We start from the raw sequence: 18027 nt of genomic DNA, 5'->3' as shown, positions 1-18027 counted from the left end.
AATTATATTTTCCCTAACCCTAACCTTGACCCCAAACCCCTAACCCTAAAACTAAACCTAACCCTAGACTCCTAAAACTAATCACTAACCCTAACCTTATGTCTAATTCTAATTGTAACACACACACACACACACACACACACACACACACACACACACACACACACACACACACACACACACACACACACACACACACACAGAGAAGTGTAACTAGAGTGTCTTTAGAGTTTCTACTGTGGGTTTAAAGGAGCATTCTACAGTTGCTATGTCACATTTTGGACTGTTAAATGTAATGAATTATTGACATTGATTCTTGAAGAATATAACTTATAAATGCCTCATGAGCTTAGTTCAACTGTCAAACCCAAAATATAATATTCTTTTGATGCCAATGTTTCCAAACAAAGCCAACGTAAACCAACACTATAGCCTCAAAACACAGTTAAAACTATAGTTTTGATCTCATGGATGGTCAGTCCCTGCATCCATAGGTATGAATTTGAGAGGGTTATTTTACTCAAACACCGACCCTGTTTACCAAAAGAAATAGCTTTTTTATTGTTTGAACTGAAGTACACAGATCTGGGGCAGTTGACGATATACACGTGCATGTGCACACATACTGTAGACACGCACAAACACACACACAGAGGGATTAAAGAGAGGAAGTGGGTGAGTTCCGGCTGAACTCCTAGATATTACAGAAAGCAGGGATTGTGTTGTCGACGGAATGGGAAAGAGGGCCAACAATAGTTGTCCTTGTCCCAACAGCCCCTTAGCTCTTCCTCAGACAAACACGTAGATATTGGAAATTGATTTCAGCACAATCACAGCTGACCGATTCATTCACAGGCACCCTGCCTACTCTAGCACAGAAGAATGTGTATATGTGTTTACGTCTGCACTGTGTGTGTGTGTGTGTGTGTGTGTGTGTGTGTGTGTGTGTGTGTGTGTGTGTGTGTGTGTGTGTGTGTGTGTGTGTGTGTGTGTGTGTGTGTGTGTGTGTGTGTGTGTGTGTGTATTCATAGAGAGAGAGGGAGGGCGTCAACCCTAGTTCTCAGTAGAGATTAGAACAGGTCAGAAGTGATTATGTTTTGGAAAAATTCCAATCTTGTTTTCGTACCCACCAAAGCAAAGAGACTGTACTTTCAAATGAACACTGATGCTACAAAACTCTCTGTCTTCTACTCATTGGCTTAAATGCAGCCTTGCATACTATAGAATACACGGTTCCACAGGGGTTCTTTGGAAAGGGCGATGGTTCTATGTGGAACCATACTGACTCAAATAACCTTTTGGGTTCTTTGGTCTTTTAGTGATAATAAAAATTGTGGGGGATTATAATAAATTATAATAAAATGTGTTTCTTTATAATTTTTGGGGTCATAGTTTGTTCACCGCTCTTTTTGTGAAACCGTGAGTGAGTGTCATTCCAGGTCATCTAATGTGTTGTGTTACATTGTTACATGTCGTATATGACTATAGCCAGTGATGGTGTCTTGTGAAAGACTCATGTATGGCCTTGAGAACGGTCTTTATTCTCTCGTCAGGATCAAAAGGCTTTACAAAAAACCTTTCAGATTTAAAAAGGTTCTTTATAGAACCATTCTCCATAAATGTTCTATAAAGAACCATAAAAAAGGGTTCTATATAGCCCCAAAAAGAGTTGTAACCATAGGGGAACCCTTTTCTTGGTGGTATTTACAGTATAACCTTTTTAATGGTTCTTTATAGAACCTTAGGAAAGGGTTCTTTATAACATCATACAGGTTCCATTTAGAACCTTATGAGCATGGTTCTTTATAGAACCTTCAAAAAATGATTATATATCGCATCTAAAAGGGTTCCTCTATGGTTACAAGCCAGAGAACCCCTATTTGGTACTATTTACACCATCATTTTTTTGTGTGTAGATCGTGGTATCCTCCTGGACAGACTTCAGAATTGGGTTGGCCTCTCAGTCTTAGTACTGAACTGGTTTTAGATATATCTGACTGACAGACATGATTTTGTTGCCCTGGGAGACCATGCCTCAGGAAAACTCGAGATCTCATGTGGTGTACCTCAAGGATTGATTTTGGGCCCTATACTTTTTAGTTTTTACATGTTATCCCTTGGCAGCATTATTAGGTACGCCAATGATACACAGCTGTATTCCTCTGTGTCCTTAGATGGTGATAGCCCAATTAACACCCTGGTGGAATGTATCTCTGACATAAATATATGGATGGCCCAAAACTTCCCTACAGCTGAACAAAAACAAAACGGAGGCTCTGGTTATTGTTGCTAAGAGCCAATTCAGAGACATTGACAGGACTTTTACAATCCCCTGGCACTAGATACAACCTACCAGGGTAAAAACCTTGTTGTGATTTTAGACTCTGACCTACATTTTGAGGCCCATTGTACCCACATCTGTAATGCAACAAAATCAGCTTTTTATCAATTAAGAAATATTGCCAAAGTGTTTCTGTTTCTCTGCTGGGCCAACACTGAGAGACCAATGCATGCCTTTATCACTAGCATTATTGCAATGCTGTCCGGTCATCCAAAAACAACATTAACCAACTCCAATTAATTCAGAATTCAGCAGCACGTGTACTTACAAACACCAGAAGGAGATCACACCTAGCAGGTATTTTAAAGTCTCTGCATTGGTTGACTGTTAGTTTTAGAATTGATTTTAAAATTGCTATATCGATTTTTTTTAAGCACTATGTGGCCTTGCACCAAATGGTATATCTGCTTTTAAGATATACCACCAGTCGATCCCTCAGATCCTCTGGGTTAGGCCTTTTAGTCGTTCCAAAGGTCAGAAGAAGAATGTTTGGTGAGGCTGCCTTCAGCCACTATAGTTCTGGCCTTTGGAACGGCCTACCTGAAGGGTCTGAGTGCTTCAGAAACTGTCGACATGTTCAAGAATGAACAAAATGAATGAATTCAACACACCTTTTTAGCCGTGCTTTTACTTAGCTTTTAGTCATACTATCTCTTTTATTTATACTGTCTCTTACTTATTTGTATTTATTTTTAATGCGTTAGTTTCTCAGTGTTGTTTTATTATTGTTGTATAATTTTCATTTGTCTAATTTAGGAAATATTTTGTGTTTTTATATTTTGCACCTTTAGTTATTTTATTTATTTAAGCTCTTTGAAATGCATCCTCTGTAAGAAATGTGCTCTATAAATCAAGTTTGATTTGATATGTTTAATGACCTTTGACTCCTCAGACTGTGGAGGAGTGGAGGAGGAGTGTTCAGTTCATAGCGGAATACAATTGTATCTGAAGGTAATAGAACCCTCAAACGTCCACTGTGTTCTATTGGTTAGACAATGGAAGTAATATAAACAATTATACAACGGATGGGTCTAATCCTGGACGCTGATTGGTTAAAACTGCATTTCAGCCAGTGTCTATTCCACAAGTTACCATCGGCTAAAGCTATGACGTTGAAATGCTTATTTACTCTGTTCCATCTGACTATGCAATCCACTGTCTCATCAGCCCAGCCAGGCAATTTATAAACTTGATCTCCACTGTAAAAAGCATCTAGACATTATCTCCCATTTCTTTTAGACTAGCAATTGGCTTTCAACAGCAGAGATTTGTATAAACCTTGCTTTCTGTCTCTCTGACATTTGCAACATTGTTTCAACATTGAAATTCGATCACCAGCTGTTCCGTAGTAATGAACGTAGGCAGGCAGCTTTTCTCAGCCAGTCGAAATCATGAATCAGCGTCATTTTATGGGTATAAACAAAGAAATGTCAATAGAAAACTGGTAAATCAAAACAAAATGCAGCTAGTTTGCAGCTTCAGTTTGAAATGATTGTGTTAGCTGTGTGGTTGGCTGTGTGGTTGGCTAGCTCCTCTGAACAACAGTGTTTTGAAGAGAGAGCACATTTTCTACGCCAGGTGAAATCACGCATCATTCGCTCATTCTTATGAATGTATCCAAAATAAATGTCACGACAAAACAGCTTAGAAATGCAAATGGAGCTTCTTTGCTGTTATTCTGTCTGCACTGTTTGACGTGACTGTAAGTTAGCCGTAGTTGGCTAGCTAGCGAGCAAGGGACAAGAACGTTGCCAGTCAGTATGGCAATAGAACATGTAGAACAAATGTCTGGCCCATAGACAAAAATGCTTACCGACTGGGTCACACCTCTGGCTACCGAACCAACAGAACAAACGACCAGCCGGCTTGGGTAGCAACCCTAGATTTGTGTCAGGACAGTACCACTGCGTCACCCGGGAGGCCCCAAAATAATGTTTTTAATGAAAATATGGCAATAATTATTTGAATATGTTGGTAACCTGGTGCATAAAAGTGGTAATGTTTTTGAAGGTGCTGTTTGGAGTATATATTGGCACGGTTTGCCAGTATACACCAATATATCCTCCAAACACCGGCTTCTCAGGCATTATTAATTCACTGAGTTAGTCAAGAGTCTTTCGAGGGAGAGAGAGACATAATGACAGTTTTTGTTAAAAACGCTTTATAGACATGCCATTATTTGATCATTGATATTTCACAGCTTTATAGTCATGTCATGATTTGATCATTTGATAATTCTCAGAAGTAGAGTGCACATATTCAACAATTTCCTGGAATTCCAGTTGCTGGGTATAAATATGTAATATAAAAGGAATATCAATTCTTAGAAATACATTAACATGGTTGTATACGCTCCGGGCTAGTTATTACAGTAACTATATAGGAACATTGTGCATATAGTACAGTAACTATATAGGAACATTATGCATATATTACAGTAACTATATAGGAACATTCAACATATATTACAGTAACTATATAGTAACATTCAACATATAGTAAAGTGACTATATAGGAACATTATGCATATAGTACAGTAACTATATAGGAACATTATGCATATATTACAGTAACTATATAGGAACATTATGCATATATTACAGTAACTATATAGGAACATTATGCATATATTACAGTAACTATATAGGAACATTATGCATATAGTATAGTAACTATATAGGAACATTATGCATATATTACAGTAACTATATAGGAACATTATGCATATATTACAGTAACTATATAGGAACATTCAACACATATTACAGTAACTATATAGGAACATTCAACATATAGTACAGTAACTACTGTATATAGGAACATTCAACATATAGTAAAGACTGGGGCTACTTTTATTGGTTTCATAATTACAATCACCTGTATCTCTCTCTCTCTCTCTCTCTCTCTCTCTCTCTCTCTCTCTCTCTCTCTCTCTCTCTCTCTCTCTCTAGGTTGCCATGACGGTGCGATGGCCCTTCCCAACGGTGGATGTCCCAGACCACCACCACTACACCCTCGGGTCCGTCATCCTCGCCGTGGGCATCACGGGCATGGTGGGAAACTTCCTCGTCATGTATGCCTTCTGCAGGTATGAGATCAATCAATCGCTAAATCAACCAACCAATCAATCAATATGGCTGTTATATCCCTTTTTGCCGAGATTACCCTTCCTTGGGTTGTTATATAAAACAGGTACCTGCCTTCATAATAATGTTTTCATGCTTCTTTAAAGCCCTATAATGTTTGATTGAATCTGTTGTGTGTTCATACACATGAGTGTTCAGGCTACAACAGCAGTAACAGCAGGGCCATAGCTGCTATTGCTAATGTAGTCCTTCCTTCGCTATTAATTACATTCAATTGAAGGGGCTTTATTGGCATGGGAAACATATGTCAACATTGCCAAGCAAGTGAAATGGATCATAAACAAAAGTGAAATAAACCATAAAAAGTGTTCCAAAAGAATAAAGACATGTCAAATGTCACATTGTGTCTTTAAACAGTGTTGTAACGATGTGCAAATGGTTCAAGTACAAAAGGGACAATAAATAAACATAAATATGGGTTGTATTTACAATGGTGTTTGTTCTTCACTGGTTGACCTTTTCTTGTGGCAACAGGTCACACATCTTGCTGCTGTGATTGTACACTGTGGTATTTCACCCAGTTGATATGGGAGTTTATCAAAATTGAATTTGTTTTCAAATTCTTGTGTAATCTGAGTGAAATACGTGTCCCTAATATGGTCATACATTTGGCAGGTTAGGAAGTGCAGCTCAGTTTCCACCTCATTTTGTGGGCAGTGTGAACATAGCCTGTCTTCTCTCTCACGGACCATTCTCCCCCTCCTACTCTCCTCTTCCACTCTCTCCATCTCCATCTATCTCTCCGACTCTTCTACTCTACCCTCTGCTCCCTCACCCCTCCCTCTCCCCCCGCCCCGCCCATCCCTCCCTTTCTATCTCTCTCTCTCCCCGCCCCTCCCTCCCTCCCTCTCTCTCCCCTGCAACTCCCCCCCTCTCTCTCTCTCCACCTCCCCCTCCCCCTTCTCTCTCTCTCCCCACCCACCCCTCCCTCCCCCCCCTCTCTCTCTCTCCCTCACCCCCCCTCTCTCTCCCCACCCCCCTCTCTCTCCCCCCTCACCTCTCTCTCTCTCTCTCTCTCTCTCTCTCTCTCCCCTCTCTCTCTCTCTTTCCCTCCCTCTCTCTCTCTCTCTCTCCCTCTCTCTCTCTCTCTCTCTCTCTCCTCCCTCTATCCCTCTTTCCCCCCACCAATCCCTCCCCCTCTCTCTCTCTCTCTCTCTCTCTCTCTCTCTCACTCTCTCTCTCTTCCCTCTATCCCTCTCTCCCCCCACCCATCCCTCCCTCTCACTCTCTCTCTCCCCCTTCCCTCCCTATCTCTCTCTCTCCCACTCTCTCTCTCTCTCTCCTCCCTCTATCCCTCTTTCCCCATGCCCATCCCTCCCTCTCTCTCTCTCTCTCTCTCTCTCACTCTCTCTCCTCCCTCTATCCCTCTCTCCCCCCACCCATCCCTCCCTCTCACTCTCTCTCTCTCCCCCCCTTCCCTCCCTATCTCTCTCTCCTCTCTCCCTCTCTCCCCCTCCAGGAGTCGGAGTTTACGTACTCCAGCCAACATGTTCATTATTAACCTGGCGTTGACAGACTTCCTCATGTGTGTGACTCAGACCCCCATCTTCTTCATCAACAGCATGCACAACAGGTGGATCTTTGGAGAGAAAGGTAACCATAGAAATGGGATTATGGGAGAGAAGGGCAAATTACTTAATAGAGGTTTAATGACAACTAATGAAGTCCATCCACTCCTGCAGCTTTGGCTGTTAATTTGTTTGGAGTCTCTCTCTCTCTCTCTCTCTCTCTCTGAATGACATTGTATTGATGGTATATAATTGGCCTCTCCACTCATCCTCAGCTGAATCGATCTGTGTTCCTTTGATGAACTCCATGCTGAAAGCCTCTTAAAGCACATTTTAGAGGAGAACACACACACACACACACACATTTTAGAGGAGAACACACACACACACACATTTTTTTCCACTCCAGTGCGCGCCAACGGGGTTAAGCAAGCTTGAAATAATTTGGTCATGGGTTGTGCACGATTCATTGGGGTTTATTATTTGTATTTATTTTGATGTTGTGCTTTGAAAATGTAATAATACACATTTTGAACCTTATGTATGTTGCCTTGGTGGAGTCATTTCCTGTTTCAATTTGATTTAATGCATGGGAAAGTATATCCTTATACAATAACAGAAACCTATAATCATTCTATCTGAAGTTAATACCCTAGTTGTCATCACCTTAGATAGTTTACAATAGGGATTCTTATTGGAGATGTCCTTCTCACCTAACATCCCATGATGTTGAGATACTCTACTTAAGTTAATATCGTGAGAGTCAAATTCGAGCCTGGTGAGAGGGTTACACACACACACACACACACACACACACACACACACACACACACACACACACACACACACACACACACACCACACACACACACATACACACTGTGTTTAGCATGAAGCTTATAAAAGGAGCACACACACAACAACTTCAGTGTTTCTGAACAGTATATTCAATTTGTTCATTTGTGTCACCTTTCTGTGAGTGTTTCATCTATGAGACTCACATAGTCAGGTGTTCAGTCATCAGGCCAGCTCTGTAGGGATCTCCATTGACAGGATTAGACTCTAATCGTTAGGAAGGAGAGGAGAGACAAACAACTCTCACCTCTGTGAGTCGGCGTGACTTACACCATCTCACTCAGCAATGACAAAGGGCAGGTCACCTTGTAAAACACAGCGAAGGACAGGCGAGGAACTGATGATCAATACCTACAGTAGAGATTCCATCACCATTCAATAGGCACTGATCTAGGATCAGATTACCCTCCCCACATCCTAACTGGATGGGGATGGGGGTAAACTGTATAGAGATTACCTTAATATATAGCTTTGTTTGTATTAGGGGGAAAAGGTTTAAGTGACCTCAGATCATTTACATCTAAATGCATCTTACTCTCTAATCCTTGATGTTAACTTTTGATCCCTCTGTCTCTCTCTCTCTGTCTGTCTATACCCCACCTCTCTCTCTCTTAACCTATTTCTCTCTTTCTCTTTCTCTCTCTCTGTCTCTCTCTCTGTCTGTCTGTCTATACCCCACCTCTCTCTCTCTGTCTGTCTGTCTATACCCCACCTCTCTCTCTCTTAACCTATTTCTCTCTGTCTCTCTCTCTCTCTCTCTGTCTGTCTATACCCCACCTCTCTCTCTCTTAACCTATTTCTCTCTCTCTCTCTCTCTCTCTGTCTGTCTATACCCCACCTCTCTCTCTCTTAAACTATTTCTCTCTTTCTCTTTCTCTTTCTCTTTCTCTCTCTCTCTCTCTCTCTCTCTCTCTCTCTCTTTCTGTCTATACCCCACCTCTCTCTCTCTTAACATATTTATCTCTTTCTCTTTCTCTCTCTCTGTCTCTCTCTCTCTCTCTCTCTCTTTCTGTCTATACCCCACCTCTCTCTCTCTTAACCTATTTCTCTCTCTCTCTCTCTCTCTCTCTCTCTCTCTCTTTCTGTCTATACCCCACCTCTCTCTCTCTTAACATATTTATCTCTTTCTCTTTCTCTCTCTCTGTCTCTCTCTCTCTCTCTCTCTTTCTGTCTATACCCCACCTCTCTCTCTCTTAACCTATTTCTCTCTCTCTCTCTCTCTCTCTCTCTCTCTGTCTGTCTATACCCCACCTCTCTCTCTCTTAACATATTTATCTCTTTCTCTTTCTCTCTCTCTGTCTCTCTCTCTCTCTCTCTCTTTCTGTCTATACCCCACCTCTCTCTCTCTTAACCTATTTCTCTCTCTCTCTCTCTCTCTCTCTCTCTCTGTCTGTCTATACCCCACCTCTCTCTCTCTTAACATATTTATCTCTTTCTCTTTCTCTCTCTCTGTCTCTCTCTCTCTCTCTCTCTTTCTGTCTATACCCCACCTCTCTCTCTCTTAACTTATTTCTCTCTTTCTCTTTCTCTTTCTCTCTCTCAATCTCTCCCCCCAGCATGTGAGCTGTATGCGTTCTGTGGAGCGTTGTTTGGGATGACCAGTATGATCACACTGCTGGTGATCGCCGTGGACCGCTACTTCGTCATCACACGGCCGCTGGCGTCCATGGGTGTGATGTCCCGACGTCGGGCCCTCTACGTCATGGGTGCTGCCTGGTTCTACTCTATGTTCTGGTCCCTACCTCCCTTCTTTGGCTGGAGTGAGTCGGACGGACAGACAGACAAACACGCAAACACAAACACACGCACGGGCACACACACAACACACACTCACGCATACACACACACACAATCGTTATAGCTCTGCGTGTCTGAGGGATACGCGACGTATCAGTGTGTGTATATTTAAGTGTGTGTGTGTGTGTGTGTATGTGTGTGTGTGTGTGTCAGGTGCGTACGTCCCAGAGGGGTTGATGACGTCGTGTTCGTGGGACTACATGACATTCACGCCGTCCGTCCGCTCTTACACCATGCTGCTCTTCATCTTCGTCTTCTTCATCCCCCTCTTCATCATCATCTACTGCTACATCTGCATCTTCATCGCTGTACGCAGCGCCACGAGGTGAGCACACACACTATTGAACACAGTCAACCAGCTCTCACAGTCTCATGGCAGAATTTGGCGTTCATCCATGTTTCTCAAAAGCACAATTTCAAAGTTGTTCCAAATATCAAATTTCAAAGTGTTTAAGTTTAAGGTTAGGTATGAACTCTGAATGGTTACGGTTAGGCATTGACTCTGAATGGTTAAGGTTAGGTATGAACTCTGAATGGTTACGGTTAGGCATTGACTCTAAATGGTTAAGGTTAGGTATGAACTCTGAATGGTTACGGTTAGGCATTGACTCTGAATGGTTAATGTTAGGCATGAACTGAATGGTTAATGTTAGGCATTGACTCTGAATGGTTAATGTTAGGCATTAACTCTGAATGGTTAAGGTTAGGTATTGACTCTGAATGGTTAAGGTTAGGTATTGACTCTGAATGGTTAAGGTTAGGTATGAACTCTGAATGGTTAAGGTTAGGTATTGACTCTGAATGGTTACGGTTAGGCATTGACTCTGAATGGTTAATGTTAGGCATGAACTCTGAATGGTTAATGTTAGGCATTAACTCTGAATGGTTAATGTTAGGCATTAACTCTGAATGGTTAAGGTTAGGTATTGACTCTGAATGGTTAAGGTTAGGTATGAACTCTGAATGGTTAAGGTTAGGCATTGACTCTGAATGGTTAAGGTTAGGTATTGACTCTGAATGGTTAAGGTTAGGCATTAACTCTGAATGGTTAAGGTTAGGCATTAACTCTGAATGGTTAAGGTTAGGTATTGACTCTGAATGGTTAAGGTTAGGTATTGACTCTGAATGGTTAAGGTTAGGTATTGACTCTGAATGGTTAAGGTTAGGTATTGACTCTGAATGGTTAAGGTTAGGTATTGACTCTGAATGGTTAAGGTTAGTATTAAGGTTTGGGATATGCTTAAAACAAAAATATAAAAATGACTGTCTGTCACTGGATTCAAACATGCAACCTATGGCACCAGAGGCAGATGCTGATTCTGATGTTCCACAAGATGGAGAGAAAGTTAAAGCAAAACCTACAAAATTACAGTTACAAGAAATGTACGCTTAATCCAGTATAAACTAATGTATGTCATTTATTATACAAGAGACAAATTCACAAGTCCTACAGCACAACGTCAGGGACGTGTCTTCAATGTTAAACTAATGATTTAATAATCTAGGCTTTCTGGGACTGCTATAAAGTCCAGAAGTTGTGGGCGGAACTAGAAAGATGGCTGTCAGTATTACCATGTACTCTTGCTTTTAATCCGTCTGTCTGCATTTCAAGACATGGTACGTGGTATATGGTACATGGTACATGGTATATGGTACATGGTACATGGTATATGGTACATGGTACATTGTATGTGGTACATGCTATATTGGACATGATATGTGGTATATGGTACATGGTACATGGAACGTGATATATGGTATATGGCATGTGATACATGGTACATTGCATATGATATATGGTACATGGAATATGGCACATTATGCATGGTATAATGCACACAGTATATGGCATATGGCACATGGTACATGGCACATGGCACATGGTACATTGTATATGGCACATGGCATATGGCATATTGTGCATTGAATATGGTACATTGAATATGGTACATTGCATATGGTACATGGTATATGGCACATGACACATGGTACACGGTACATGATATATGGCATATGGTATATGGCACATGGTACATGGTATATGGCACAATATACATGGTATATGGTATGTGGTACATGATACACAGCACATGGTATATGACGCATGGTACATGGTACATGCCATATGGTACATGTAATATGGCACATGGTACATGGTATATGGTATAAGGCACATGGTATATGGTATATGACACATGGTACATGGTATATGTTTTTCACTCATCTTGAAAAAACTTATGCTAAACACTTGGAAGTCAATCAATCTGCCATCATTGACACAATGGAAAAATCGTAAGATTTATTATTGAAATAGCATGGCCGACCGAAAAAAAACAAATTGGAACAATTTAAAGCCATGTGGCAAACAATAATGCAGAGGCAGTAGGAATGTGGGTGTGGCCAGGCACTAGGGATGGAGGTGTGGCCAGGCACTAGGGATGGGGGTGTGGCCATGCACTAGGGATGGGGGTGTGGCCAGGCACTAGGGATGGGGGTGGGGCCAGGCACTAGGGATGGGGGTGTGAGCATGTGGGTCTGGGCAGATGAGATGTTGTCGTTGTTCGTGTGCATCTCTGTAAGTTGTTGTTTGTGTAGACACCGAATACTGACGTGTATCACGGGTGAGTGAGTGTTATCGATGTTGATGTTGATGCTCTTATACGTTATTGAGCCATACTTTCTGCTGATAATTCACTCAAGACCACTGTCAGTAATGGTCATATGTAAATGTGTATGTGTGTGTGTGTGTGTGTGTGTGTTGTAGGGCAGTGTGTAAGATAAACGAGGGCACCAGGGACTCAGTGAAGAGCATGCATAAGATGAGGACTGAGTGGAAGACGGCCAAGATCGCTCTCATCGTCATCCTGCTCTACGTCATCTCCTGGGCTCCGTACTCCTGTGTCGCGCTCACCGCCTTCGCAGGGTAGGATGGTGTGTGTGTGTGTGTCAGATCATGGTACCCCCTCTCTCAACTGCATGGCTGCCCCAGCTGAAGGAGAGTGTGTAAGGAAATCTGCTGTTCTGAGTCATTTCTCTCTCTCTCTCTCTCTCCAGGTATGCTGACATGCTAACTCCGTATATGAACTCTGTTCCTGCTGCCATCGCTAAAGCCTCTGCCATCCACAACCCTATAATATACGCTATAACACACCCCAAATACAGGTACACACATCAACATCACACACCCCAAATACAGGTACACACATCAACATCACACACCCCAAATACAGGTACACACATCAACATCACACACCCCAAATACAGGTACACACATCACCATCACACACCCCAACTACAGGTACACACATCACCATCACACACCCCAACTACAGGTACACACATCACCATCACACACCCCAAATACAGGTACACACATCAACATCACACACCCCAAATACAGGTACACACATCACCATCACACACCCCAACTACAGGTACTCACATCACCATCACACACCCCAACTACAGGTACACACATCACCATCACACACCCCAACTACAGGTACACACATCACCATCACACACCCCAACTACAGGTACACACATCAACATCACACACCCCAACTACAGGTACACACATCATCTTTAAACACATCTGCTGTATAGGTGGATGACTACTATCAATGGGCTGAGCTAGATTAAAAACAGGTTCAATAAGCAGCTGCCTTAGCATCTGTCTGACCCATGATCCTTCTCTGTGTAACCGTAGTGACCTTATGTGTGTGTCAGTAATGACTCAGTGAGTCCGAGGCGACCTCTAACCTTTAGAAAAGACACAGACCCCATGTGGTTTGTTGACTGTGCTTGTAACCCTTACAGTTGCAATCCACAGTTGACACAATAACAAAAAGCAATTTCTCCACCACTGGTTCGGTAAACATCTGAGGGATGGGACTGGAGAAGCGTTCATAGATAGAGTTATGGATGAAAAGACTGACCGTCTATGATATCAACATTATAGTTTTAACCATGTTTTTAGGAAATACAGTGTTTGTTTACATTAAAGGTCCCATGCAGCCGTTTTTATCTCAATATCAAATCCTTTCTGGGTCACAGTGAAGTACTTTACCGTAAGTGTTTTCAATTCAAATGGTCAAAAAGAAACAAAAATAGCTCCTCAGCAAAGAGCTATTTCCTCAAGCAAGAATTTAGCTAGGACTGTCTGGGAGGGGTCTGAGTAGGGCAGAGAAAACTGAAAGCTAGCTGTTATTAGCAGATAAGTTTGGAACTCTCTTTCTTAAAGGTCCATGAACTAATTTATCGCCTGGTGATGTCACCAGGCAGGCCAAACTCCATTTCACCAAAACATGCTGAAATTTCATGAGGTCTTTTCAAACAGCTCCTTACATTAAAAGGGCCTTATCATCATCTTCAAAATTTCACAGCATTATTCCACCCTCATAGTGTGGAATTACAGTATATATAAAACATGTTTTTGACTGCACTGTGCCTTTAAAAAACAAGCCTATATAATTTGGGTTCTGATGGGGGTACGACAGTTAAAGAAAGCTCGTGGGGCTTTTTTTTTTAGGCAAGTTATATTCTTCAAAAATCAATGGGTAGATATCATTCATGTATACGTCCAAGAATGGATATAGCAACTGCAGCTTGCCCATTGAAGTCTCCAACATTTGATAGATGAACCACATCGGAGCATAGATTACAGTGTGTACGTACTTTCTCTTTAATCTGCAGCACCTGCTTAGAAACACTTAGTGTATGTATCTAATCTGTTCCTAGAGTGACCTCTAACCTCTAAACATTTAATAGTCTTTACCATAATTAGAATGTCAGATGGATTTATAATATGGTACATTAGACAATCTTAAACCTCCCATCACCTCTCTGCAATTAACATCTCTCTCTCTCTCTCTCTCTCTCTCTCTCTCTCTCTCTCTCTCTCTCTCTCTCTCTCTCCCCCTCCCCCCTTCTCCAGGCTAGCTATCAGTAGGTACATTCCATTTATGGGTGTGTTGCTGTGTGTTCCTACCAGAGATCGTTATAGCAACAGCAGCTTCATGTCCTCCACCCGTCGCTCAACCCTCACCAGTACAACATCTGACCCCGGTAAGACTGGCAAGCCCCGCCAGTCCTCCCTGTCCGACAGCGAATCAGTGAGTCTTCCTGCCTCTCTTTCTTTAAACTTTTGGAGTCCGCTTGGCACTGCCACCCCTATGAGGGGCCAGCTCTGGCTCATCCCAGTCTAAGCTCTTCTTTGTCCTGGCACCCCAAGGGTGGACCGAGCTTCTCCCTAACGTCAGGACAACTGAGTCCCTGCCCATCTTCCGAAAACATCTGAAAACCCACGTCTTCAAACAGTATCTCAAATAATCCCACAACGCCCCACTCCCCCTGACTTTTTTTAATCAACACTTTTACTTGTCTTTTCTTATTAACACTGACTTTGCTTACAGCTGCTCTACATTTGACTTTCAATGATTTATTGTGATATGTGGTTGTCTTACCTACAGGAGATGACTGTGATATGTGGTTGTCTTACCTACAGGAGATGACTGTGATATGTGGTTGTCTTACCTACAGGAGATGACTGTGATATGTGGTTGTCTTACCTACAGGAGATGACTGTGATATGTGGTTGTCTTACCTACAGGAGATGACTGTGATATGTGGTTGTCTTACCTACAGGAGATGACTGTGATATGTGGTTGTCTTACCTACAGGAGATGACTGTGATATGTGGTTGTCTTACCTACAGGAGATGACTGTGATATGTGGTTGTCTTACCTACAGGAGATGACTGTGATATGTGGCGGCAGGGTAGCCTAGTGGTTAGAGCGTTGGACTAGTAACCGGAAGGTTGCGAGTTCAAACCCCCGAGCTGACAAGGTACAAATCTGTCGTTCTGCCCCTGAACAGGCAGTTAACCCACTGTTCCCAGGCCGTCATTGAAAATAAGAATTTGTTCTTAACTGACTTGCCTGGTTAAATAAAGGTAAAATAAAAAATAAATAAAATAAAAAATGTGGTTGTCTTACCTACAGGAGATGACTGTGATATGTGGTTGTCTTACCTACAGGAGATGACTGTGATATGTGGTTGTCTTACCTACAGGAGATGACTGTGATATGTGGTTGTCTTACCTACAGGAGATGACTGTGATATGTGGTTGTCTTACCTACAGGAGATGACTGTGATATGTGGTTGTCTTACCTACAGGAGATGACTGTGATATGTGGTTGTCTTACCTACAGTAGATGACTGTGATATGTGGTTGTCTACATCAAATGTATGTCACTGATTTGTCTGTCTGTCTGTCTGTCTGTCTGTCTGTCTGTCTGTCTGTCAGGCATTTACGGACACGGAGGGGCAACACTCCTCTCGTCCGGCCAGTCGTCAGGTGTCCAGTGATGTCACCCAGCTCCAGCCCACCTTTTCCCAGAGGTCAAAAGGTCATTGCTCCCTGAAGGTGAAAGGTCGTGACTCAGGAGCGTTTGAGAAAGCAGCTTCTCAGTCCCCCTCTGACCCTGCTGTCTGCCGCCTGCAACACGTCACTGTGAGTGTCAGAATGTGTGTGTGTGTGTCTAGGTTCAATACAGATGTAGGATCTAAATTTGACCACCTGTAGCAGGACAACTTTCCAGGTTTAAAAAGGCTTCTGAAGTTTCCACTTTCCAAATTTCAGACTTGAGTTTCCCTTACGGAAAATGTATCAACCCCGTCCATCGATTATAATCCACATAATAATTATGTTGCTGCAGGATTATCTTTCATGCTGTAGCAAACAGCCTCAAATTAAGATCCTACATCTGTACCTAGAGTTTAGGTATTGAACCTATGTTTACTGTATGTTTCACAATCAAAATAGCCCACTGAGCTAAAGCTCTCCACCACTCTCTCTCACACTATAGTAGTTTCTCTATTATAGTTCTCCTTATATAATCCACTCATCCACAGCCACACACACACACACACACACACACACACACACACACACACACACACACACACACACACACACACATTAACTAGTTGTTCTGTAATCTGGTAATCTGGTGTTTGTATTCCCCATGTGATACACTACATGCAGCTATCATGTGACTACGCTGTTAAGGCCTTTGTGTCTGTCTACCTGCCTACCTGTCTGTCTGTCTGTCTGTCTGTCTGTCTGTCTGTCTGTCTGTCTGTCTGTCTGTCTGTCTGTCTGTCTGTCTGTCTGTCTGTCTGTCTGTCTGTCTGTCTGCCTGCCTGCCTGTCTGTCTGTCTGTCTGTCTGTCTGTCTGTCTGTCTGTCTGTCTGTCTGTCTGTCTGTGCTGACCATGCTTCACCTTTCCAGACGCTGACAGAGCCAGAGGACATCTCCATGTCTGAGATCGTTGGTTTGACCAGTATCCTTCCTGCTACTGTAAGTCTGTAAATAGCACACCCAACTACTTCATCCCCATATTGTTACTTATCCTCTTGCTCTTTTGCACCCCAGTATCTCTACTTGCACATCATCATCAGCACATCTATCACTCCAGTGTTAATGCTAAATTGTAATTATTTCGCCTCTAGGGCCTATTTATTGCCTTACCTCCCTACTCTTCTACATTTACACTCACTGTACATATGTTTTTCTATTGTGTTATTGACTGTACGTTTGTTTATGTGTAACTCTGTGTTGTTGTTTTAGTCGCACTGCTTTGCTTTATCATGGCCAGGTTGCAGTTGTAAACGAGAACTTGTTCTCAACTGGCCTACCTTGTGAAATAAAATGAAAGTATCCTGGCCAGTCAAATGCATCTTCCCAATGCCCTGTACAATCCTGTAATGATAGTTCTGTCCAGGTGCCTGTCCGATTAGTGACTGCAGATGTATAGACTTGTACTGTATAGTTCAAACACTCGTAGCAATCAATCAACCAGTCAATCAGCCAATCAATTAATCAATGTAACGGTATTATGCAGTGAGAATGACATCACACTGTCTCTCTCTGTAGCTGGATGATGTCAGAGAGGAGAAGTCGTCTCAAGGTGTTAGTGAGCGTGGATCTTCCACATGCCTAACCGACCTGATCCCTGCCATCGTACTCACGTCTACGTCTAGCCCCTCCTCCATCTCCCTGCTTCAAAGACAAGGTTCCCGAGGCAACCCAGCCAATAACAGCAGTAAAGAGGCGGGGCTTGCTGTAAGAGAACCTGTGGATGTTGTGCAGTTGGACAATGTGTGACACAGCTGTGTCTGGGTTGCTTCTTTCCTCCTCTACGGGGTTCTACGCTACCACCTGGCTATCTACTGTAACTCATGCGCTGTGTGTGTGTGTGTGTGTGTGTGTGTGTGTGTGTGTGTGTGTGTGTGTGTGTGTGCGCGCGCGTGCATTAGTGTTTCGTATTTCTGAATTTAGAGAAGTTTTCCATTGAACTGAAGAAAACACCGAATG

The 18027-nt window shown here is 42.4% G+C and overlaps 1 protein-coding gene across 2 annotated transcripts in view; it reads left to right on the top strand.

Annotated features, from left to right (window-relative positions):
* The window catches only part of LOC139367448 (melanopsin-A-like), a 30582-nt gene extending 12758 nt beyond the window's left edge, over positions 1-17824 (top strand). Inside the window, exons 3-12 of one of the 2 annotated variants that reach the window (XM_071105658.1) lie at positions 5293-5429; positions 6947-7080; positions 9407-9610; positions 9801-9972; positions 12412-12570; positions 12702-12809; positions 14584-14761; positions 15955-16161; positions 16942-17010; positions 17587-17824. In XM_071105658.1, coding sequence (XP_070961759.1) covers positions 5293-5429; positions 6947-7080; positions 9407-9610; positions 9801-9972; positions 12412-12570; positions 12702-12809; positions 14584-14761; positions 15955-16161; positions 16942-17010; positions 17587-17817 — 1599 coding nt within the window. In that variant the 3' untranslated portion in view covers positions 17818-17824. The remainder of the gene's footprint in view (positions 1-5292; positions 5430-6946; positions 7081-9406; positions 9611-9800; positions 9973-12411; positions 12571-12701; positions 12810-14583; positions 14762-15954; positions 16162-16941; positions 17011-17586) is intronic. The other variant, XM_071105659.1, reaches the window with a different exon arrangement.
* The last annotated feature ends 203 nt before the right edge of the window (positions 17825-18027 follow it).

Source organism: Oncorhynchus clarkii, chromosome 16 (assembly GCF_045791955.1).
Source record: "Oncorhynchus clarkii lewisi isolate Uvic-CL-2024 chromosome 16, UVic_Ocla_1.0, whole genome shotgun sequence".
Taxonomy (NCBI): domain Eukaryota; kingdom Metazoa; phylum Chordata; class Actinopteri; order Salmoniformes; family Salmonidae; genus Oncorhynchus; species Oncorhynchus clarkii.
Note: the sequence above shows the minus strand (reverse complement) of the source record. Positions and strands in the feature narration are given on the sequence as shown.